Source organism: Pollachius pollachius (assembly GCF_949987615.1).
Source record: "Pollachius pollachius genome assembly, chromosome: 3".
Lineage (NCBI taxonomy): Eukaryota > Metazoa > Chordata > Actinopteri > Gadiformes > Gadidae > Pollachius > Pollachius pollachius.
In genome coordinates this window covers 11,437,942-11,462,598 of record NC_136936.1, presented here as the reverse complement: position 1 = coordinate 11,462,598, position 24,657 = coordinate 11,437,942, and the positions used below count along the sequence as shown (strand labels likewise).

The 24,657-nt window shown below is 45.6% G+C and overlaps 1 protein-coding gene across 2 annotated transcripts; it reads right to left on the bottom strand.

Annotated features, from left to right (window-relative positions):
- Positions 1–49: 49 nt before the first annotated feature.
- LOC307072985 (tripartite motif-containing protein 3-like) lies at positions 50–23,763 on the bottom strand. 2 transcript variants are annotated; one of them, XM_079732607.1, is made up of 15 exons: positions 23,667–23,763; positions 23,055–23,172; positions 20,730–20,830; positions 11,958–12,149; positions 9,981–10,224; positions 9,052–9,203; positions 8,453–8,633; positions 7,221–7,953; positions 6,271–6,374; positions 5,502–5,669; positions 4,789–4,957; positions 4,056–4,115; positions 3,504–3,574; positions 2,873–3,013; positions 50–2,668 (listed from the first exon to the last, which is right to left on the bottom strand). In XM_079732607.1, exons 4-15 carry the CDS (start codon positions 12,101–12,103, stop codon positions 2,516–2,518), a joined length of 2,322 nt encoding a protein of 773 aa, XP_079588733.1. In that variant the 5' UTR covers positions 12,104–12,149; positions 20,730–20,830; positions 23,055–23,172; positions 23,667–23,763; the 3' UTR covers positions 50–2,515. The 2 variants fall into 2 exon arrangements, with proteins under 2 accessions (XP_079588733.1, XP_079588732.1); XM_079732606.1 differs by lacking the exon at positions 20,730–20,830.
- Between the last annotated feature and the right edge of the window lie 894 nt (positions 23,764–24,657).

Sequence of the window (24,657 nt, the reverse complement as noted above, 5' to 3'; positions counted from 1 at the left end):
AATAAACATCACTCCACATCTCCGTAAACCATGTGCTTTTATTACCAGTGCATAATAGAGAAACATAATCATTTGGACCGGTGTGACACGAGTTAAAAGAGTGTGTAAAAGAACACTTGATAATATTGTTGGGCTAATGGTGGCTAATGGGCAGCCTATTGCACACCTGTAAAAAAGGTGTGTGAGGCTTCCGTTTGGCAACAAGTCACAGAATGGATTAGGTACGTACAAAATGCTAGCCAGTACTCTATAGAACACTGCTTAGAGTGTTACTACAACAGCTTCAAAGGGCCCCTGTAATACTGATTAGCCACTAAGCAGTTACAAAATCAACCCATTTGTGACATCATAAGTGGACGTGTCCACACAGATGTGCAATGGCTAGCTCAGCCTCTACCTAGCTAGTTAGATAATATTCACTGGGTAGGCTGTTGGGTGTTTAAATGACTAATCATCATTACACTTGGTGGTAGAATAGGGGCCCTTTAAGAGACTGGAGTTGTATTGGTTGATACCATCAACCAACCTCTTGGGTTCATCTGTTCATATGTACCTAGTCCATCTACTGCTGTGGCACCAGCGCTCCAGGGACATTACACAAAACAGACACCAGAGGGAGACAGAGGGATATGTGGCATCAGTCATGGTGTGATTCAACACGTTGACACAGGCAAACAGATATTTATGAAATGTGGAGCTCTGAAATCCATCATTTTACATGAATGCCATCAATATTAGACGGTGCATTTGATGGCTAATCTCTTCTAATAAATGATGAACTGCTGTAATCTACAGGGGTTCTAATGATGAAGCAAACATACATTGCGAAGCATCTCCTACAAGTCTACCGGTCACTTCAGATCAATCTAAATTTTCTTCAACAACTTTCGACCACAAAGCAAAATTTGAAAATAAATCCACAATGAGATCAATACACAATGAAGAGCCAATTTCTTCACCACCATGGTAAAGAGAAAATAAATAAATTGTTTGTCTTTCCAATGTGTGGAAGTAATTAAGTATGAAAGATCTGCACTAAATTAATGAGCCACACAGTTCCGGGGATATCGGAGCTTCTAAAAATGGTGGCTTCACAGATAATGGGTTGGACGACCCCGGGCCTAGCCTTGGGAGGTCATCATCAACCAAGGATCTAAATAGTACAGGACTGTGGTAACTACAACTCATCCACCTATTCGTGCTTCAACACCACGCAAAGTTTGATGCTTCCCCAAAAAAAGGATATGAAATTAGAAAAATAAATTTGTAAATGCTGAACTAGTGTAAAAAATTAAATTAAATTAGCCCCCCCTTTTTTTTTTCTTTTTTTTCCTCCCCCCCAAAAAGACCAAAAAAAAAGTAAACATCCCAAAAAAATATTGTGCTGTTTAGATTTTGCAATAAATATGAAAACACTACTTCTCTGCAAGCATTTGCTGGGTACATTTCTCAAAAAACACACTTTAGAACAGCTGCCATACACACGTCTTTAAATGCTGTGGTCTATCCAAAAGGCTGCGCGCGTGGGTGTGTGTGTGTGCGTGCGTGCGTGTACTGTGTGTGTTTCAAAATCATAGCACATGTATACACGGAGTTGATAGCAATATACACAATATACATTTATGCATATACAGTACATACAGCAAATCAATGCACAGATGGCGTGTGGAGAGCGAGATGTAATGTTGTTGGTTTTCATCATCATATATTATGTATTTTCATATACAAAGTGTATCTGTTGCGGTAAAAGCGAAGCGCAGCTCAGTCCACTGACGGCACTAACTAAGTTTATAGTAAAAGCAGACCAGCCGGGTCAAAGTATGTGGTGTGTGTGTGTGTGTGTGCACGCGCGTGTTCTCGCCCAGGCATTCGGGGCCAAACAAAACGTCATGCATATGGACAAGGTATGGCTCATTATACTCTTTACACAGGCCATCTTCACCCCCCTGGGCTGGGATCTTAATACAAGGTTAAGAACACGCTCAACGCGTGTCTGAACAAACCACCATCGCTCACTACCCAACACACCGGAGGCTAGCACAGGACCTGGTGTGTGTGTGTGTGTGTGTGTGTGTGTGTGTGTGTGTGTGTGTGTGTGTGTGTGTGTGTGTGTGTGTGTGTGTGTGTGTGTGTGTGTGTGTGAATGGCCCCTCCTGTAGACAGCTGTGAGGTGACTCTTCTGATGGTGGCTTTGAGGGCCCCCTACTGGATATAGTGAAAAGGGACTCTGGCAATTGTAGCTCTAACGGCTCCTAGGGATGTTGACTTTGACGGGTCCCCTACTCTAGATAGCGGCAAGGGGCCCCGAGCGTTAATATCTGTAAGGGCCTCCATTAATGGTAGCAATTAGGGGCCTCTACTGTCGATGGCTGTGAGGGGCCTTTAGTAATGGTAGATGTAAGGGCCTCTATTGATGGTATTCATTGGGGGGGGGGGGCTATTGATCATAGCAGTAAGGGGCTCCTCATGATGGCAGAGCTTAGAGGCCCCTAGTGATGGTAGAGGTGAGGGCCCCCTACTGTAGGTAGCGGTACACCTTGAAGCAGTGGTTCCCAGAGTCCGCCACAGCGACATGTCCGTCAGACGTGAGGGCAAGGCCCTGGGGCCCGTACAGCGGGTCTGCAGACGTGTTGATGTAGGACAGGAAGGAGCCTGCGCTGTCAAAGACCTACAGACACACACACACACACACACACACACACAATTTCAGGAAAAGGTTCCTGAGGGAGATTAAGAGGTTTTGTCCTTCCTCTGTGGTAACTATTATAATATATGGGATTTTATCCCGAGGGGGGAACAGAAAGGGAGAGGAAAATTCCTTCCAGGGAAACATTAAGGGTGCGCACGTCCTTCTGTGTTAATGCTCTCCTACCTGAATGCGACTGTTGCCCCAGTCCGCCACGATGATGTTGCCGTTGGCATCCACGGCAACACCGGTAGGAGCGTTAAACTGGCCGTTCCCCTCACCGTGGGAACCAAACTTAAACAGGAACTCTCCGTCCGCGTTGTATACCTGTGGGGGGGGGGGGGGAATAAATAGGACACCACGGATAACTCATCGGGCAACGTGTCCGTAAAACAACTGCTATCATGAATAATGTGCCCCATTCATTGATTTATATGACCTGTTCTCCCATCATTCAAATCAACCAATCGATTGAGAAATCACAGAAAGGAAAGTGGAGCCTCTATTTAAATTGGAATATTTTTAGATGGGGTAAATAATGATTAAAGGTGAAATATTATACCACCAGGTGTGAGCATGATTAGCCGTTACAAGCCGTTTTGAATATCTGCCTCTTCTGACATCACAAGTGGGCATGTCCACCTAGATGTGTGCTGGACAGATCAGTCTACCAGCCTACCCAGTGGGCTGTAGCAAACGATGCTCCTTCATACATTTAGGTGGACATGCCCACCTATGATGTCAGAAGAGGCAGATTTTCAAACCTAACCTGGTGGTATAATATGTCACCTTTAATAATAACCAGGGCAGGCCATACCTTCACTGAGTGGTTGTGGAAGTCTGTCACTACAATCTCATTCTTGTTGTTCACTGCTACAAAGTGAGGACCTGAGGAAAGACACGCAAGGGGAGAAGGGAGGAAGACAGGAAGTGTGAGTCATCAGTCTTGAGGAGAGGAAATAGAGGAAGTAATGCGCTTAATATAGATATCCGTGACCAATCCCTCAACAGTATTTCTCCTTGCTAGTGTCTGACTGGGACCGGTGTTATGAAGGTATATCACTGACATAACAATAATTATCATTATTATCAACCTCAGCTTCCATTTGGTTGATGCATTATCTACAGCACTATAGAAAATTGCGAGTGCATACACTTCTTAGCATGGGTTGGCCCAGTGGGAATCGAACCCCTGACCCTGGCAATGTTAACAACAAGCTCTACTAATCTGGCTTCACAGAATCAAGACACAAAGACAAATACTATCAGATGTGACAATAACAGAAAGGGCATTCAAGTGAAGTTCAAACTCAACGTTTGGCCCCACACCTAGACACACACGTCTGGGCAGTAAATAAGGATTACTTACTGAAGACGGGACCAGATTTACTAAGCTTTTGATCCAGTGCTATGTTTGCACCGCATTTTTCTAAAAGAAAAAGGGAGAGAACGAGGTGAGAGGAGATGTTAGAGATGCAAACGTAGGAGATGATGTCAAGAGAGATACAGGTAGGAGGTGGTATGAGATTATGTAGTATTGGCCCAAGGCAATTTAAACAAAAATAAAAAGGCTAGCTATTCAAGCATAATTTTTTTTAACAAATTTTAAGGAACAATGAATTACAATATTCATTATTTTCAAGCAGCAACCGAAAATAATATCATAATCTTAAATGTGTAGGTTCTTTTGCACGGCCAGAAGCAATGCCTTGGGTGATAGACCTTAACCACCCACAAAATAATAAATAGAGTTGCATTAATTTTAACGGGTCAAAAAGTGAAATGTTGTGTTACTGTATTTTTGTTACTCGCTTCAAATAGAAATAAGTCATGGGAAAGTCTATTTAGTATTCGAAAACGAAAACATGATTTTGTCTGTCCTGACAAGGGCTGTTTGCTTTGGGCTCAAGGCAATCATTTTAATATACTTTTAGTTTTTTCATTGGTCTGGTGAAGCAATGGTACCTGAATCCCTTATTACGGCTAAAAATAACATTGCACTTGGTAGTCTATCAGTGGTCCAGTAGTGTATAGCTACTAGCTAGCTCGTCACTTTTTAATGTGAAGATCTATTACTAAAGCTAGCTGTTGCCTGCTGGTACCTGCGAACTGTCTGTCTGAAGTTCCTTTGGCTCCGAACTTGGTGACTAGCTTCCCGTTGGCCTGGAAGATGAAGACGCAGCAAGCCTTGTTGTCCACGGTGATGATGTGTCCATTCTTGTCCACGGCTACACCCTTGGGTCCCATCAGACGGCCCACGCCTATCTTGCTCTGCCAGGAGCCAAGGGGGATGAGATCATGAGTTTCATTGTGTTAACTTTTGACAAACACTTCCCTAACCCCACCCTAACCTACCACTTCACAACCTAGAGATCAAGGTTGTGTTCTAGAGAAATTCAGCTGTGTTGATGGGCAGGAGAGTGTAATGTAGTGACTAGTGTGTTTGAATCCCCATTGAAAGGGAGTGGATTTTATCCCCAGGCCTTCTTAAGAAAGATGACGTCACCCTAACCAGCTCCTAAATGACAAGTTTCTGAATTCACTGTACGCATGTGAAAAAGGCAAAAGATACAGAGTGCCTCTAGCCAAAAAATCTCTCAATACAAAATCCTTCATACCCAAGACAATACACACACACACAACATACTTCTTACACAAGCACCACATACACACGATTAGAACAGACTGCCTTTAATCAAAGACAATTTTCTAATATGGCAACATGTTGGACAAATTAAGATTTTTAACTTGAACTTGAACTTGAGGCAGCACATGGTTGGATACGTGAATTCTCTAAATGGATGTCCTTCTTCACCTTGAACTTCCCATCCGAAGAGAAGATGCTGATCCAGTGGTTGTCATAGTCGGCCACGATGATGTCCCCGTTCATGTCCACCGTGACGCCAGTGGGGCGCTGCAGCTGGCCCGGGGAGCGACCTCTGACCCCAAACCTCATCTTGAATAGGCCGTCGTTCGAAAATATCTGAGAAAAAAAAACAACCACATTAAATGAATGCATGAGGACTTCATAATTCTGGATGTGCCGTTAATGTGAATTGTGTAACAATGGAATGAGCTGAAGTTACACCATAGAACAAAGTAAGAAATAAACACAGGAGGGGAAATACGCCCACTTTGATATGGAAATCGGCAGTAGCTTGGCGAACTGGAGTGGAGGCCACCACAGTTAAAGAGCTTGGCCAGCAGCACCATCATGTCGGTTGCACCCACACACTGCCCCGACAAACCAGACCAAACAAAACCATAAAACGGTGATTATGGCAAGAGCCATTAAAACGAGATGTTAAAAAGTGACTCATTCTGCTTATTTGAAAGCATTACTCTAGCAGCAGTGTGGAGGCGGAGGTTTCTATTATTATCATCTCAATTAGTTTTCTAATGACAACCACAACATTCATACTGCACAGGAAAATGAATAGCTTCAACCGGCACCAACTATTATAAGATAATTCAACTTAAGCACTCTTATCGGCAGTGAAAAATATCAGTAAATCACCAATAAAAGATGGTTAGTTTAATGTGTACCAAAACCATTCCTCTTAAAACGTGTTTTAAAGGCCTACCTGTATACACTGGTTGTTGCTGTCGGCGACAATGATCCGCCCATTGCTGGAGGTGGAGATGCCTTGTAGGTTGGTGAACTCTCCTTTATCCCGCCCTCGAGCTCCTGTCAGTCAGATCAAGAGGATGAGGTTGATATTTCATGAACATCTCCTCATCTACGGTATATTGTGGATCAGTACCTCCACCCAGGCAAGCCAAGTCAATGGGATATGGAAGAGGGAATCGGTATGAGAGATTTTACACAAGGTGGGAGAGGGATTATGTAGACGCGTTTTGGGTCCGCACCAATTGTTGGTTGGCCTTAGGGGCCTTAAGATGGGACGGAATGTTTGGGTGCTTGTTTTTGGGTGCAGGGGTTTGGGTTGGCTGATGAGTTATGATTTCGGTTATGGCTTGGATCATGGTCTGGATTAAGGTTTGAATTAAGGTTTGAATTAAGGTTTGAGTTATGGTTTGAGTTATGGTTTGGATTATGGTTTGAGATATGGTTCAGGTTATGGTTTGAGATATGGTTTAGGTTATGGTTTGAGATATGGTTTGAGATATGGTTCAGGTTATGCTTTGAGATATGGTTCAGGTTATGGTTTGAGATATGGTTTAGGTTATGGTTTGAGATATGGTTTAGGATATGGTTTGAGATATGGTTCAGGTTATGCTTTGAGATATGGTTCAGGTTATGGTTTGAGATATGGTTTAGGTTATGCTTTGAGATATGGTTCAGGTTATGCTTTGAGATATGGTTTAGGTTATGCTTTGAGATATGGTTCAGGTTATGGTTTGAGATATGGTTGAGGTTATGCTTTGAGATATGGTTCAGGTTATGCTTTGAGATATGGTTGAGGTTATGCTTTGAGATATGGTTCAGGTTATGGGTCGGGTGCTAGGGTTCGGGTGCTTGTGTTCGGGCGACTGTTGGCAGTGGCGGTGCGTTCTGCCTGGCGCCACTCACCCACGCGGTAGATGAGCTCGTCCTCGATGGGGTTCTCCTTCTTCTTGGTGGTGCTGTACATGCTGGACGGCCGGCGCACCGCCTTCTGCCGCACGTGGCCGCCGCCGCCGCTGGGCGACTTCACCCGCCGCTTGACGTCGTCGGGGGACTGCAGCACGTCCGACGGCTTGACGGCCCGCAGGCGGAAGGGGCTGCCCCGGACGGGCTGCTGGTACAGCAGCAGGGAGAAGCTGTACTCGCCCTCCGACCGCACCGTGTAGCCCACCTCGTACGTGCCGTTCTTATTGTCCACCACCTCCACCTCGGGGCAGCCGGTGCCGTCCGCCGACGTGATCTGCGCGCGCAGCGCCGCGTTGCCGCTGCGCACCAGCTCGCTCTCCTTGTCCTTGGTGGTGACCGTGACCGTGGTGGGCTGGCCCACCAGGGTGTGCCTCAGCCCGCCGCCCGTGGCCACGCTGGTGTGGCCCACGGCGCCCGTGGTGATGAGCACGCCCAGGTTCTGGATGGAGCGCCGCAGCCCCTCCGTCTCCACCTGGCACTCCAGGTGGCCGTTCTCGTGCGGCTGCTCGGGGAAGGTGTGGCGGGCCAGTGCGCTGACCCGCTCGCTCATCTGCTTCTGCACCAGCAGCACCTCGGTGGCCGAGCCGTGGCTCAGGGCCTGCTCCGTGAAGCTGCAGCTGGCCTGGATGTTCTCCTTGCCGCGCAGGAGCGACGCCAGCTGGGCCTGCAGCACCTGGAGACGGGACGACGCGCTGTCAGCCGTGTCGGAGGAGCGCGCCGACTCATTTGGGTTTCTGAATAGCCTCGGAACTAGGGGAATCTGCAAGCTCACTGTTTATGTGTCCTGGCAGATGGTGTGGTGCCCTTCCTCGTTCAGAAAGATTTCTAAATGCGGGTAGGATGATGATAAATGTACAGAAGAAGGCCACTCAGGCAGTTCATTTACATCCAAGAAGACTGCCACTGATGTGAAACCTTCTGTGGAAGCTCGCAATTGTGAGCAATGCTAACAACACTGTCCTCAGTCTACAGCCTGTGATCATCCTTGAGCAAGATGCCCTAACCCCCCACCTGCACCGAGATGACATGCCTCGTTAAATCGTGTCTATTTAAGATACCGTCTTAGTGCATTGACTCTTGAAGGATGCAATAACAACAACAACAACAACAACAAACCTCTCCAAGGACAAAAGGGAATTAACAGGAGCTAGCTAGAGAAGGACTGTGCTGACCTTCTGCTTGGTGCTGCAGATGTTCTCCACCTCGGCGATCAGGGCGTTCTTCCTCAGGTGCATGGCTTTCTCCAGCTCCTCGAACGTGTTGCTGATCTCGGCCACCGCGTCGTTCTTGCGGTCCGTCAGCTGCTTGGAGATCTCGTTCACCAGGTCGATTGCGGCCGTCAGCTGGGGTATCCTGTCAGGAGACGGGAGCAGGACAGAGGGAGGAGGAGATATGGAAGAGAAGTTTTTGGTTGAGAGGAGTGTAACTCGGTCTGGTTTTCCCGAACACTGCTTGAATGAATCAGGGGTTTGCAACTTTCTTATGCCGAGGGATTTGAAGAATGTGCTAAAGCCTTTGCTAGGACTTTCCCTAAACCAAAACACAGATAATCATAGCAAAAGTCTCTCAGGCCTGTATTTATTAAGATTGGCACATGTCCAGATTTTATTTTATAAAAAATGAAATTTATTATTATATTATTCATCAGCATAAAAAAGCAACCAAGCTGCAGCTTTTGTCTAACAGTGCCCACTAGTGTAAGAGCCCCCGGCCCAGTGGGACGTGACCCATAGATTGATGTCAGAAGGCAGTCCCCAGCAGGGATATGTACCTGTTGCGGACGGTGTCCAGCTGGTCGTTCAGGGCTGTCTTGTGCTGCTCCAGCACGTCTCTGAGAGGCACGGTCATATGCTCCCGGTGCTCGCCCTCTGTGCACTCCAGACACATGGCCGTCTCACACGACTCGCAGTAGAACTCCATGACCTGCAGGGGGCAGCCAAACACAAACAGAACAGTTAGCTAAAGCGCACTGGGTGGAAGTTAAAGGGGTGTTTGAGGGGTTTAATCGCACATGTGCCCACCCCACTCACTTGCTCTCATACACATGCTCATCTGAACCTATACTTGAAGCTTACTTGAAGACTAGACAGCCAGGGCATAAGCCCTGGCTGTCTAGTCCTAAACCTGACAGTACTACTAAGCATAAGTGGGCTAAAAAGTCAGTGTTGATGCACCGTTTGTAAAGGGTGTGGACAGACCAGGCCAGGCCTTGGCGTTTATAGTCGCTGTTTGGCCCTCAACGTTTATATGCACAACTGTATCAAACTAGTTTTAAACCTTTAGGCAGCAGGCTTGCCTTGTTCTTGTGGTTGGGCCAAATGGTAATAGACCTAGTATTAGCAGTAGTGGTAGGCCTACCTTGTTCTCGTGGTTGGGACAGGTGGTAGTAGACCTAGTACTAGCAGTAGTGGTCCTACCTTACCCTAGTGGTTGGGGCAGGTGGTAGTAGACCTAGTATTAGCAGTAGTGGTAGGCCTACCTTGCCCTCGTGGTTTGGGCAGGACAGCGTTCTAGAGATGGTAGTAGCCCTAGTATTAGCAGTAGTGGTAGGCCTACCTTGCCCCCGAGGTAGGGGCAGGTGGTAATACACCTAGTAGTAGCAGTAGTGGTCCTACCTTGCCCTCGTGGTTGGGGCAGCACAGTGTTTGTGTTTAAACCTACAGGTGGTAGTAGCCCTAGTAGTAGCAGTAGTGGTCCTACCTTGCCCTCGTGGTTGGGGCAGGACAGCGGCTGTGCGGCGGCCACGGCGCTGACGGACTCCAGGCCGCTGGAGGCCTCGGGGCGGCTGGTGCACTCGGGGTCTCGCTGCAGGACGTCCATCAGGTTGGTGATGAAGAAGTTGTTCTGCAGGGCCGACACGCCCTTCTCCGGGAGGATGGACGTCTGCCGGCACACGGGGCAGGACAGCGTCAGGGACTGAGGCGGGATGTAGTTCTGTAAGCATCTGAAACGAGATAAAAAAGGAAACGGGAAAGGTTAAAAGGGCATTCCACTCTTGGCTCTCGTGTCAAGGGGTGGGGGGTGAACAGAAAAAAACTGACCCCTACTTCTTTGGACAAGGGGTTTCAATAGGTGCACCAGCTGGGCAGTCATAACATAGACTCCCTCTAATTTATTATAAATGTTCTTTAACTTCAACCAGCCCGGCACGTAGTGAAGCCCTAACGTACTATGTTTACTATAAATCCTTGCTCTACGACTGAATGTCAGTAGAGGGCTGAACTGATTCAATTCTGCCTTAGCCTTGAATTTAAATATCCTCTTTGTGAGACATTACTTGACGAGAAGTAAAAGACTAGATCAGTGAATTTTTGTAACGTTCTGTTCAATAACTAATTGTCCTGATGGAATGTAGTTGAATTTCATCTAAGCTACCATAAAGCTTTATTACTGACTTTAAATGCCAGACCCCAATGGAGTATCAAATAGAGACTGACATTTATTTAAACTGATTTAAATATCACTCATTATACACCGTTTAGGAACAAATGTCATAAATTATACAAAACTAAGGTAATGTGGTTTTGAAAGTCATCTTGGAGCCAGAAGTTTTGGCCCTATTAAAAAAAGTACCCGTGTTATTCCTAGGTTAGCTGCTGACCTCATAGGAGAGATATGTTGATGACAGAATCACTGGTGCATGGGACTTAATGCTATAATTCATATTATTACATTTCTGTATGAACAACATCCTAACCACTACCACAGTCATGACTTATGGCTTATTATTAAAGGATAACTTCTGGATATTTTATCCTATTCTCCCCATAATTTTGTGTAAGGGATTTATGTGCCCATTATTGAGCAAAAACACTGCAGCCGGCATCTGCGAAATGGGCTGAAATGTAATCCTTTGGGGCAAAAGCAATGTATGTATTAGAGGACAATGTATGTCCTCTAAAAATTCTTGATTTTGCTACTGACCAGCTGAGCTTGTTATTTGTGTGTCTTGACAACATTATTGAAAGGTTCCCTACAGAGAGGCGTCTTACCAAGTCTCGCTCAAGGAGTAGTCTCACGCTGAAATCACAGAAAATTTCCCTATTGTCAGCATAATCTCATGCCAACTCCAACCAAATCTTTTAGGGAAGACTAAGCTTTTGTAGTCCAACACAACATTTTCTTCATCACTCTTCTCTCCAAACCTAACTCACGTTTTTACCCCTCTCTTCCTGCAACAACACAACTCTTACGAGATTTGAGATCATCATAAAACATCCATTTAACGGATGACTCATATATGGATCAAAATGTTGACAAATTTGACTAGGCTCCATTATTTATACTTTGGAATTTTGGCTTAAAACTGCTGCTAAACTACCAGAGCAACAAGTACTTTTGTCTAACCTGCATAAACACGGTTTTAAAACGGTCGCAAGGATTCAATAAATCCATCATCCATTATAGAATTATACCCTGCAGACCTCATTCCTGTGGGCGTTAGTTTAGGTGTTGCCGCGGGATTTGAAAACGGAACCTTTCAAATGAAACTGGGAGTTGAAGGCCTTAACTACTACAATACGTTATTTACAATATGTATGCTGTGATTTGAATTCAGTTTTTGATTACATTTGAAGTTTAACGCATTTGAAGTTTTAAATCATGTTTTTTTAGACGTCCTAGCAGGGTGTCGGGGACTGATGATGCCCGGGGCCAGACATGGGGTGAGGAACTTACTTCTCGCAGAAGGTGTGGAGGCAGGGCAGGACCTTGGGGTTGTGGTAGTGGTCCAGGCAGATGCTGCAGACCAGGAACTGCTTGTCTATCTGCCGCACCACCGGGCTGGTACTGCCACTCTCGCGCTTAGCCATAGTGAGAGACATTCACGACAAACTCAGGTACACCGATGGATTAGCCTGATCGTTTAACCTGAGAGACCCAGAGAAAGAGAACACTAAGTTACACAGATCCATCATCAATCCATCATCCACTTCAGGCTCAAGGGTCAACATTCAATTATTGGCGTGGAAAATGTACATTTACATTGTCAAAGCGCATCAAGTCAAATAAGAAATTACAAAGATATATGGAAAAGAGGACACAATCACATATTTGTTTATTCAAAATAACTGTTTTAAATGAATTGGTCCAAAGAAAATGTCACACAGAGGTCTTTACTCTGCCCTAGAACTGGGCCATAGAATGCCAGTTATCCCTAACCTCCAGCAAACTCCGCTGTGCCCACAACTTAGCAAGGAGGCATAGCAGTGAGACAGAGGGTGAGAAAGAGAAAGACAGGGACAGTTAAACAGAGGGTGAGCAAAAGAGGGATGGAGACAGACGGACAGAGGGTGTGACTGAAACAGAGAGACGGAGAGAGAGAAAGAGAGATGCTTGAGGTTTTGAGAGACTAGATTCTACATTGCCATCAGGGTGTCTAATATCTTTCGCCCCATCCTCTCTTGCCCGCTCCCTCTCCCTTGACCAATCCTCTCCCTTCCCTCTCCCCTCCTCTTCCTCGCCCCGTCCTCTTTCTGGCCCGGTCCAACGCAAGCAGCAGGAACAAGTGAGTCACAACCACCACCGGCCGGGTTCAGGAGGGACAACAGGAACAAAAAATTACCTAAATAGACTGCACAGCAAAACGCCCGACATGTCAACACTGCCCCATTTATTCAGCCCAAGTAAAAACACAATCGAGTGACACCGGTAATTTACTTTACGTCATCTTCAACGTAGCCTCACGATTAACAAACGCAACGACAACTACCTAATGAATGTCGACGAAAAACACAACTGAATATCTGTGAATAGAATAAGATAAATGTCCTAATCTCTCGACAACAAATTAAAGTTTTAAATGTTTTAAAGTGACATTTCCTTGATATACGTTACATTTTTCTCTTGAATTTTATTGCCAATGAAAGTGTCTTTCAGTGTCAAGAAAAGCACTATATGAATAAAATTGACTATTACAAACTTTGGGAGGAAGAGCGATCGAGACTGCAGGCCCCCCTACTGTGGCTGAAATGAGGCTTATTGACGAGGGGAGGCCATTCAAGATAAAAACTCATTCGGAGGGACACTTCGGTGTAAATAAACACGTCCACATTGCACAAGACAATCTCCCTGCCTTATTGTTTAGTGTTTTTAATTTGACGTTTATTGTTGGTCCCACCACAGCAGGCCTTAGGATGGTATTATGGGATAGAAGAGATGCCATTACATGGTACAAGTGTATCAGTGGGTCAAACACAGATTACCGGTGCGAACCAAATGTCACACTACATCTGTCATATCAGAAAAAAACAACAGATTACAGGCCACACACACACACACACACACACACACACACACACACACACACACACACACACACACACACACACACACACACACACACACACACACACACACACACACACACACACACACACACACACACACACACACATAATCTAATCTGTCGTTTCTTTTGTGTGATGTCCACTCAGTAGTACTGAATATCTGTCCACTATAATATTTTTTTTCCTTGATCTCGGCCATCATTCTGTATAGTGATGTACAGACCGCCATTCTGTATGATAAAGTATTTTACACAGGATGGTATTACAGTGAAAACCATTTTATTTTGATAGAGGGCTAGAGGAAGTACTGTCACAGCAAGGGCCAAAACGGGTTTTGGAGACCCATTTTCCCTGCCGTTATAGCCTGATTGCTGTACTTGAATTAAATTTGAACTCTACTTAGCAAGTGAGAGTGAGAGCCAAATTCCTCAGAATGTTATTTTTATAGCCCTTCATCACAGTTCCAGTCTCAAAGGGTATCACAGGCCACACCAACAGAGACCCCCCCCCCCCCCCCCCCCTCCAGCCTGAGCAAAGACTTAAAGGATAACGCCCCAAAACCCAGAGGGAGGAAACCCCCTCTGGGATTGACAAGGAATACAGAAGAAAAGTCTCTCCTTCTAGGGACAGCCAGGCCTGTAACAGGTGCCTACTGGGCATCACTTTTATGAATTTGTTATACATTACATTTACAGAAAACACTTTTAGGCACAAAACAAACCTAATATGGCCCAGATAGACTTAACCCGGCGCATGGGGTTATTTGAGTGCTCAACATCGTACAATGATAAACCAGCAGCCTCTTCTCTGATCCATTTGACTGAGAGCAGAACAAAGCTGGTGATAACCACCACAACCACCACCACACCTCGGCCACACTTCACACTCCACCCACAAATACTACAGCTGGTCGAGGCGGCAGACCCCGGCAGCGCTGCTCATGGTTCTCCTGTGAGCATCAGGGCTAGCTAAAATGGCAGTCCAACGTTTTGAAGTCATGTTAGAAAAGTTAAGGAGCCGATGGAATGGGAAAGGCCAGAACGAGTTCTGTTTGCTGGATGGAAGTTTTTCTTTAAAAAGGAGGAGTGTAAGACAGAACCCTTGAGAACTAAACTAAACATGAAAACCAAACTAAACACACTTTTCCTGTCGTTGGGTGTGCAGTGCAGGGCCTCAAATTTCCATTGCATTTCCATTAAGCAGAAGCTTGTATCAGAAGCAACTTAAACTTGATGCATGTACCATTACAAAACCATTTTGTAATCCATGTTCGATGGATCTAGATTGAACTCCAGCAACAGGACAGGTGTCTGTTTTGTTTTTCGTTTTAACGGTTCTCCAGTCGTCTCATGCCACACATCATATCTCATATCCCAGGTCCTATCCCTGAACTCCTCAGTCTTTGTTTAGTGAAGCTTACTGGGTCATACTAGTCCAGGTCTGGACTACACTTCAACCGAACAGAGCTCCTTCATTATCTCCACCAGAGGATGTTATTCTGTCTGTGTCGACAGGAAGCAGTAGAAAAGAAAAAAAGCAGGAAATCGTCTATCCACCCTCCCCCCATTATTCTGGGATCCTACACTGACCCCCGGCTGTCAGAGATCATACACCACCTGTCTCTCCCTCCCGGGGGAGACAAGGGGGGGGAAACAGCTAGCTGGTTGCTAGCAGCTAGCCTTTCCCTCTCCCTCTATCTTGGTGCAACTACATAGACTTCTCTGGGGATCACTGCCCTAATGCATCATTACCCTGACCCCCACCAAGCCTAAACATACCTGAATAACCTAAACAGAGCCATTTCTGGCTTAAAACTAACCATCCTGAACATTAACTCTTCTCACCCTTACATCCACCATCTTTAACCATATACGTACATTTCTAAATCATTACTGTAGAGTGTGGAGACTAGAGGATAAATTCCTCTCGCTGATACCCTCTCTTGCCCACTCCCTCACATTAGAGAAAAAGAAATGCAGACTCATAAGCAGCTGTCTCTCTCTCTCTCTCTCTCTCTCTCTCCTGCCTCTCGCCTTCTCTGAAAAAAAAAAGCAGAGCTCTCCAACAATGACATTCCAACCATGCTTTCAGCTAACGCTAACAACTCCCTCCCTCTATACCTCTCTCTCTCTCTCTCTCTCTCTCTCTCTCTCTCTCTCTCTCTCTCTCTCTCTCTCTCTCTCTCTCTCTCTCTCTCTCTCTCTCTCTCTCTCTCTCTCTCTCTCTCTCTCTCTCTCTCTCTCTCTCTCTCTCTCTCTCTCTCTCTCTCTCTCTCTCTCTCTCTCTCCTCCCTCCCTCCACCATCCATCTCTGTGGCTCTCTCTCCCCATCTCACCACCCCTCTCTTCCTCCGTCATCCTCTCACACCCCTTCTCGTCAAAAACCTTCTACCCCTCCCTTCGTCTCTTTTACTTCTCCATCACTCTCCCCTGTACATTTCTCTCTATCTAAGATACAGTAACTACAGTAATTTGTATATTCCACTACTGCACCACACATTTTTTTAAATATCTTTTCAATTTGGTATGTTTTCAATATATAGCGCATGACCGATCACTAGATGAGTCAGAGGGGCCATTCACTGCAATACTACACCAACTCCCCCCCGCGACCCTTTCCTTCCTTCCTTAAGTTCACATCTGAATGGCCTCTGATGCATGACATCATCAGGAAGCTGACGAGTGGTCACACCCCTACGGCTTCTCCCCTTCTGTGATTTCGCTGTGTGTAGAAAAAACTGTTAACAGGCTCTTCCTAACAGAAGCCAGAAAGCCTGTGTTGAAATAGAGAGCAGATAAGTGAAAAGGGTATGGAGTTCAGGAACAAACAAGCAGAACAGTCATAGTGAACTTCGAGCCCAATAATATGTTGTTCTACACACTGCTCAGGGCTTTCAGGCCACACACACACACCTTAGAGGTTGTACAGACTGTTGGACAAGGCTGTGTTCTGCAGTAGAGGCAAGCCCACTGGGTCAGCCACGCGTAGCCTCAGCCAGGACTGTAATTAAACTGTTAAATGAGCTAGAAGAACAGCCTCAACTGCTTTGAGGGGGCAAGTGGCAGGTGATATCACTTCTGAACCTCCTTCATACAAACAACCATTATAGTCATACGCTTTTCTAGGCTACAATTTCAAAGAATACAAGATTAATAATATTCTGAGATATTGCAGGGTTTTTTCTTGTTTTCATCCTATACATCTTCGATGAAACTACGATACACGGCACAAGATGACGGCACCTCAGACGGCTTCCTGAGAAACACAATCTTGCATTCATAAGCAAGATATTGTTGAATCCATACATCACAAAGAACCACATACTAATGTTATAATACCTCATTTCCCTTCGGCTAACCAACCCCCTCTCCCCATCCTTTGTTTATGGTTTCCTAAAAAAAACGGCGTGATCAGCAGTTCGTACAGTAGGGGTTCATTAATCACCCCGGTGTAGCGGGAGACACATGGGAGAAGTGTACATCTGCCCACCAGAACGTTGCTTCCACATCCAGGCTCACGTCCACGTGCTCGCTCTGGGAGAATGGATGCTAATCCACGTGTGACCGTGTCCAACCACTGTATCCATTCAACGACGTGTTGTTAAATAAACAGTGTCGTCATCCACACAGGGCAATGACCAGCTCATCAGGAACAGTTAGGAGGAGATGGAGGAGGAGGAGCCTTTGCCAGAGACCCATCACCACCACCGGGGATCGAACCAGCCACCCTAGGCTCCTCTTTGTTAACCTACTCCCCCTCCAGAACTTAACTGCCATTGTAACAAAGAAGACAGGTTTTCCTAGGAGTTGTTCAACTAATTCACACTGGGACCCACCAGCAAAATTTCAGTGTGTTCGTGGGACCCACCTACAGACACACACACACTCAGAAAACTCAGAAGTCCACCAGAATTGTATCCCCTTCATTACAGGGGTACTGTGTGTTGTCAGGCCGCAACTCGCCTCCAACTGGAATGCGATTCACCACCCATTCTGGGTCTCGAGTTGACCCATACTTTAAGAAACCTTTAGTCAACCCTGTTCCTCATGCCTTAAGAACGCTTTACTCGAGTCTACAGCACCACCGTCCCGAATGTACGCAGTCACCGGCCGTTACAGCGTTTGTCCTCCACTTCTTGGGGTTGCCGGTTCAAGCCCCACAGCTGCTTAGTATTGGTGTGCTGTCATGACAACCGCACGTTGCGCCACCTGTCCAGCTCCGTTTGGTAGTCAGCACTCCACTCAGAGTTTTACTTGTCCTTACGGTCCTTACTGCACTGGGACTGCTCTGCCATCTGGATGGACAGTCACAACACCATCTCTATGTGTCACCTCCCATGACACTCACAGCCACCACGCCCACCCAGCGAGGGGACACCCATCAGTACCTTATTACTTATTCATTTAACGTACCGATTAAGACGCACATGCACATGTATTCCTGGTGGTTATCATTTAGATATTTTATCTTTCCGAGATAGCACTCTGCTCCACTGAGACCAGTGGTAATACAGTGACCCCGACACAGGTCAGAGGCTTTTGTTACAGTAGATCGGTTTAGGAGGATTTCAGGAAAGGAAACATCAGCGCCTTGTTTTAATCACCCTGGATGTGATCCGTCTTTGACTCGATGACCACGTAAGAGCCACGCCCGGTCAGCTTATCTCTCCCTAAATCCCCTCCATTCATAAAGTGTGACACATCATTAGGCATGGTCTACATGGCCAGTAGTTACTGTATAAAATACTCCTGTACAGTTGCAGTCGTTTATGGCCATTAGTCCTGTTTATCAAATTTTCTTTCAAATGTTGGCCTGTGAAGCCAGTAAAGCTGTGATTGTGCTGAAGGTGTGTGTAGATACGTTCAAATTAAAGCCGCTGACACCTCTTAAGTCTATAAAAGCCCTCACTGGCAAGGCCGATCAGCTTCCAGAACCCCAGACGAGAGAGGAAAGTTAGATCTGGAAGAGGAAATCTTCCAGGGTGGTTAGAAACAGTAGATGCTGTGTGGGCAGAATATGGTGAACAGATCAGCAAGAACGGAGATATTCTTTACTAGGTTGACCTACTTATGAATTCTTGAATAGTCTTCCTCCATTTATGAGCCTATTTAATTGATTTATGCTTAGTCTTGCTAAGCATTGAAAGCTTTTTTAGAAAGCCTTTACCTTACCCTTGTTAGATAGCGTTAAATGCCAAGTAGCCTAAGATTCTAACCCCCCTTACATGCCATGTACTTTGATATGCCAAGTACCACAACGTGAGCATAAGCACACCAACATGCCAAGCCCCCTCGAATTTCCAGCAAGGTACCCTTATGCAACATGCACCCTAAATGCTTGGTATGTGATTTCCTCCACACACACTAAAACGTTAGAACTAAACTTATCCCTCTTCCTGGTCGTGTTGGATTCTACCCCAAGTCATGTTATAGTGAGTAAGACAGATCGGTCTGAACTGAGGGTTTTTTGGGGCTCTGGATATGGAGAAGTGCCAGTCTGGACCCGCTCCAGAGAAACCTGTCACACTAAACGGAGCATCCACCCCCAACACTCACCGCCTCAGACAACCGTCTCCACAGTTATGCAAGCACTGCTCCACATGCATTTTACCATTAAGAAGCTAAAACTGCAAGCTTATTGGGGAATGTTAAAGGAGCTTTATGTAACAAATCGACTGTACAAAAAAATAAAATTACTGTGAAATTTCATCAGAGATTAAGAAAACGTGCTGAATCGAAAGACGCAATATTCAATTTTGTTTTGTCCTGTGCGCTACACTATTCTCTCAATGCCACTGCCAATTTCAACACTACGAGATGCCAGATATGCTACTGAGCTGGTTTATAATTAGAAAACGAATATTTCAAAGGTTTACGCTATAAATTTATAGTGTAGGCCATGTTGTTGCTTGTTTTAGGTTGAGGACCTGACAAAACACACAAGCTTCGAGTCTGGGGAGGATGGGATGGGCAGAGATCACTCTCTCATATTGTGAATTTAGACTTCACTACCCGTTGTAATGTTACAGAAGGCACCTTTAACTGCTACTGCCATGGTTGCTATGTCATACTATTCAGTTAGGTCAAATAATGCTTCCTGCCTGAAGACTCAGTGAGTATAAGCAGTTTTAATTACAACACATTTTTTATGCATGCTTGTGTCAATAAATAGAAACTGATCTAAATATTAAATCATGGTCAAAAGGTAAGTATAAAAAAAATTGTCTATTTTTATGGACTAAATCGGGGAGGGTTAGAGATGTATTTGTATTGTCTGTTTCTAATGGCTGGTGTTCACTGTTGTTATACCTAGTACCGGTAGTACAAGATAATGTTGGAGGCCATCTCAGGTCATGAGACTGGTGCACCCTGTACACCAGGTCCGAGAGCTGCTGTGCGTCTGAGGCTCTATCATATGATCTGGATGGTTAGGAAGAGGACAGCAGGGCAGCTCGAGAGATAAGCCGAAGAGAGTGTTTTTCGACTGAGGCTGACAGACAGATGGACAGACTGGCAGAAGGACCGCTAGACGGACAGTCCGGTGGATCGACGGACAGGCAAAAAGAACAGGCAAACAGTCAAAACCGGTGAATGGACAGGAAGACATACACTTGGGGAAAAAAAAGGCTGGCAAACGGTAAGCTAGACTGCCAAACAGACAGACCGGTCGTCATGGTTACATGTGAATCCACTGCACAGTGCTGGGCATGTCTTACCTTCACACACACACACACACACACACACACACACACACACACACACACACACACACACACACACACACACACACACACACACACACACACTGTCTATGGACTTGGTGGTACCTGAGGTACATCCCACAGAGCTTTATTGAATGAACCACATCATGTCATATCATTTGCCTCTTCACCGTGCAGGGAGGGAGTGGGCTATGTGTCGTTCCAATACCTCGATGAGATTATGTGACTGAAAATGACGAATGTGACTAACCCTCCATAATAAATCTCTGCCTGGGGTTACCTAAAGAGCCCTCAAAAGGAGAGGAATATTTTGAGAATACTTTTCATATTTTATGTTGAGATACAGCTCCTATCCTAAAATCTTCATGTGTCTGCATTAGAACAACAATATATGATTACTATGATCACTATGATTATTAATCAGCACTAATTAATACTTACTCTCAGCCCAAACCCTTGTATCAGATAAGACGAGGCCATCTGTGCGTAGCCTAAACAGACGGTGATGAGTCGGCTTCGGTGATTGGTTTGATGAAGTCAAGCTGGCCAAAAATAAAAGACTTGTGTCAGCGGGTCAAACAATAAACTATTCATGGCTTGGAATCACTCTGTGGTTTGAGGATCAATGATGCCGATGTAGTGGGGAAATGACGACTTCAACCTGCTGTAGCTGATCAATGGTCAGTAATCGTACAGGATCAGCGCAAAAGTATAGATTGTACCTCCCCCCCCCCCCCCCCCCCCCAGGATATTATTCAATGCAAACCACAAATGGAAACAAAAACTCAATATCAAAAACGGTAAAATGATCAAAGAAAAACGCGGTGCAAACGGAGGACCAACCCAAACATAAATAAGGGATTTACAAAAAGTACTACTTATACAGACTAGTTATACTAGATCACTAGTAGAAATGAGACAATCTCTCCCGCTACAGCAAAACATTTGTCGTTTGGTGAAGGGGTACTTGAGTTGAATTCATGGGGTTGTACATGAGACTAAAAAGTGTGTGCAACACTGCTTTAAAGCTGGAGATACCCTTTAGAGGCTGTGTTTGTTCAAAGTGTTGGCGTTAAGGACTGCAAACATGTCACCCCAACAAAGGTGTCATGACACCACACACTCAAGCTCTACTATTAAACCAACAGTGCAAACCAGAGGGTCTCCGTCTGTTATCGTTTGAGCCTACTTGATCCACCACACTTGATCCCATTTGATCTGGTTCAGCATTCTTGATCGGTTTAGGATACTTGAGTGAACATCCAGTCCATGTGATTGTTTGCATGGAGATGATTTTTAGTTACTCAGTGACAACAGCCAAAACTGCTTGAGTGCATAGCAGCAGGACAGTCCTTGACTCAAAGCTGAAAGGTTCTGGATCCAATCCCCAGTGTCCTCAAAAGTAGGCATCCTTGAGCCAGATTACTCCTTACACATACCTGTTCAGATTTTTTCAATTTAATGCTCATTTTTTTCCCCAATTACACGCAACCTTTTTCCAAAATCGGAATTATTTTTTTAAGGGGAATTAAAGGTTTCATACAATCAAAACAACCTGCATTTTTAAATAGATAAAAGCTATATGAGCAGGCCAAAATGAACTTTCCTCATCCCCAATATATTTGAAAGAAAACACGAGGTCAAAACGCCAATATATCAAGAAGCCAACGGGCTCCCGCAGCATGTTGCAATCGAGGATATCAACAAATGAAATGATGTCTTAAGAAAGTTGGACGGACAGGTTACTTTTTCACCCCACCATAAAAAAAAAAAAGGCTGCAGAAGCGTTAACAAGTTCATCGCAGTTATAGACCCTGTGTGGTCCTGGCCCTGCTCTGTCCACCTGCTAGATGTATGAGTTGATGGTGGAGATAAGAAGCGAGAGAGACCCTAGGAGGAGAGAGTGACGGGCAGCAGCCGGACAGACTGTGCCCTGAGGGGAGGGAGAGGGAGGGGAGAGGGGGGGCAGGGGGGGATAGCCGGAGAAAGCTTTTCTAACAGAGAGCCACACTTTCCAGGCAGCCGAATATAAACCCCTACCGCATTGTAGGCCTACCCTCTAAACCCTATTCTAAGGAATTTTTCCCTTTCTAATAAAAAACGCCCAATCAATAGCATTCCGCCCCAACCATCTGCCCAACAGTAGCGGCAGACAGACAACCCCGGGATGATGCTGCAGTAGCCTACGAGGCAACACAAGCAGCTGATCTACAAAGGCCTAGCCCGGGGCCTCTACTGCACCGCGTGTGTAGGGTGTGTGGGTGTGTGTTTGTGTGTTCAGCAACAAAAAAGCACCAAAGGACAGATTAAACCTCTAAACAAAAGCATCTTTATGACGGCGGCCCAGCCCGCACACTGCAGCAGACATGCCCACCTGCCGCTCAGTAGATAAAATGGAGCTGGGGGCAGTTTGAGGAGAGACAAGAGAGAGATGCTGCCAAGGGAGGTGTGAGGCCTTAACCCAAACAGTTACATTTAATACATGAAGGTTTTTTTCCTTGAGCTTAAACAGTGATGAATGTAATCGCAGAGTAGGGGCACCGGGGATCAGCGGTCAGGCTAGCATCCCGTGATTTCGGGGCATTAGAAATTCGCGGATGAGACGCTCCAATAAATTATTCATTACACCTCCCATTCCACTTATTGTTTGGAGGAGAGCGAGGGGGGCGGCGAGAAAATGGCCTCGTATTTTTTTTTTAACGGTACTAAGAGAATAAGTAGAAATGGCAGAGCGACACAAAGAGAGAATGAGCCGATTGTACTCACATGAATCCCGTGCGGGAGACAGCGGGCTGGGCATAAAGCTGCCCATTGTCAGTGTTGTATTCCTCTCGCGGAGCGTCTACCACACAGCGGACAGCCGACACTAATAAAAGGGCAGGGTCTGGAAGGGAGCGACAGCCAGGAAGAAGGAAAAGGAGGCGTATGTGTGTGTTAACACACACACATACGCGCCCACCATTGGTCGAATCGGTGCAAGGGAGCCAATCTCAGGCGGATGGGCGTGGTTTATGTAAATTCGTTTGGACTATAACGGAGTTTGGGCTGCTGCAAAGGGGCGTGGTCTCCTCCTGGAAAGGGACCGCCCACTTATTTGCCCATACAAGGACAATAGAGTCGTATTTTAAACACCTTTGTGTTTTGATTGTCGGGCGTAAATACGGGTTATGTCACGTAAGACATGCAATGAACCCGTCTGGCCTGTAACGGCAACAATAACGGCCACTCAAATCAACTCCATTACTTCAGTCTCTGCTGACGTCACTTACATTGACACAACCTACTGAGCTATGTTAGAGCTTATGAAGCATAGTATGTTTTGTATGTATGTTAAACATACATGTAGTTATATAAAGTTTCGTCATGGAAACAAATTACCTTTTCTATTGGCACTTTTGGCCGTGCCAAGTCAAACCATGACGCGCAGATTTGCGTTTCCATTCCTAGTGTATTCGCAACGAGCTCTACCATAACATGGGATGCAGAAAGAGTGGGGGCGCCCCGCTGTGTGGGAGTCGGAGATAGCGAAAGTGATAAGGGCGGGTCAGACATGGGAGGTGGTAGGACTACCGGAAGAGTTTATTGTAGCCTACATTAAAATTGCGGGGCGTACAGCGAGGAACATTCACGTTTCCATCTAGAAACTAGGAATGTGTCCCTGAGCGGAGGTTTTTAAAGCTGCGATAACTTCTCAACCCCGTTACAGAGTAAATAGTCTCCACGGGAACTTGGGGAGTAGGATGAGAGGGAACAGGGGGTGGGTCGGCCACAGTATAAAAATAAAATAACTATAGAGATGTAATAAATATTGTGGTGGAGTGGGAACAGACATTACAGTTACCGTACCGCGCGCATGAGCTGAATGGGTTAGGGTGGGGTGAGGTGGGTGGGTGAAAGGGGGGAGGCGAGGACTTATGACTCTCCGGATTTTCTTTTATTGTGAGACGTGGGGTTGCCATGGAAACTGCATCCCCTTTCACAGGCCAGCCAAGATGGCTGTGGTGGCGCTCGCAGCTGCATAGCACTAGATTAGCAAAAGGCGAGCTATGTTATGTACCTGCTGGTTATGACCCGCTATAACCAGCCGGTAAAAATAACTGGTAAAATCTGTGGAATTTCGATATTTACCCTGGTTTTAACTCACTAATGACTTCGGTTTGTTCACATTTTGTTTTTAGATTCTTGTAGGAAAAAAGAAAAGTAAATCCATGCAATAAGAAAACGACATAAAGAAGGTCATTTGCATACGATTTGGACTCAAACTAGTACTTTGAGTCCTCCTCAGTGGATATCCATGCCCCAGGAAACGTTGAATCCATGTTAATACATTCCAGGCTCAAATTGGGAGTTGGTGGGGCTGTCGTGTAGA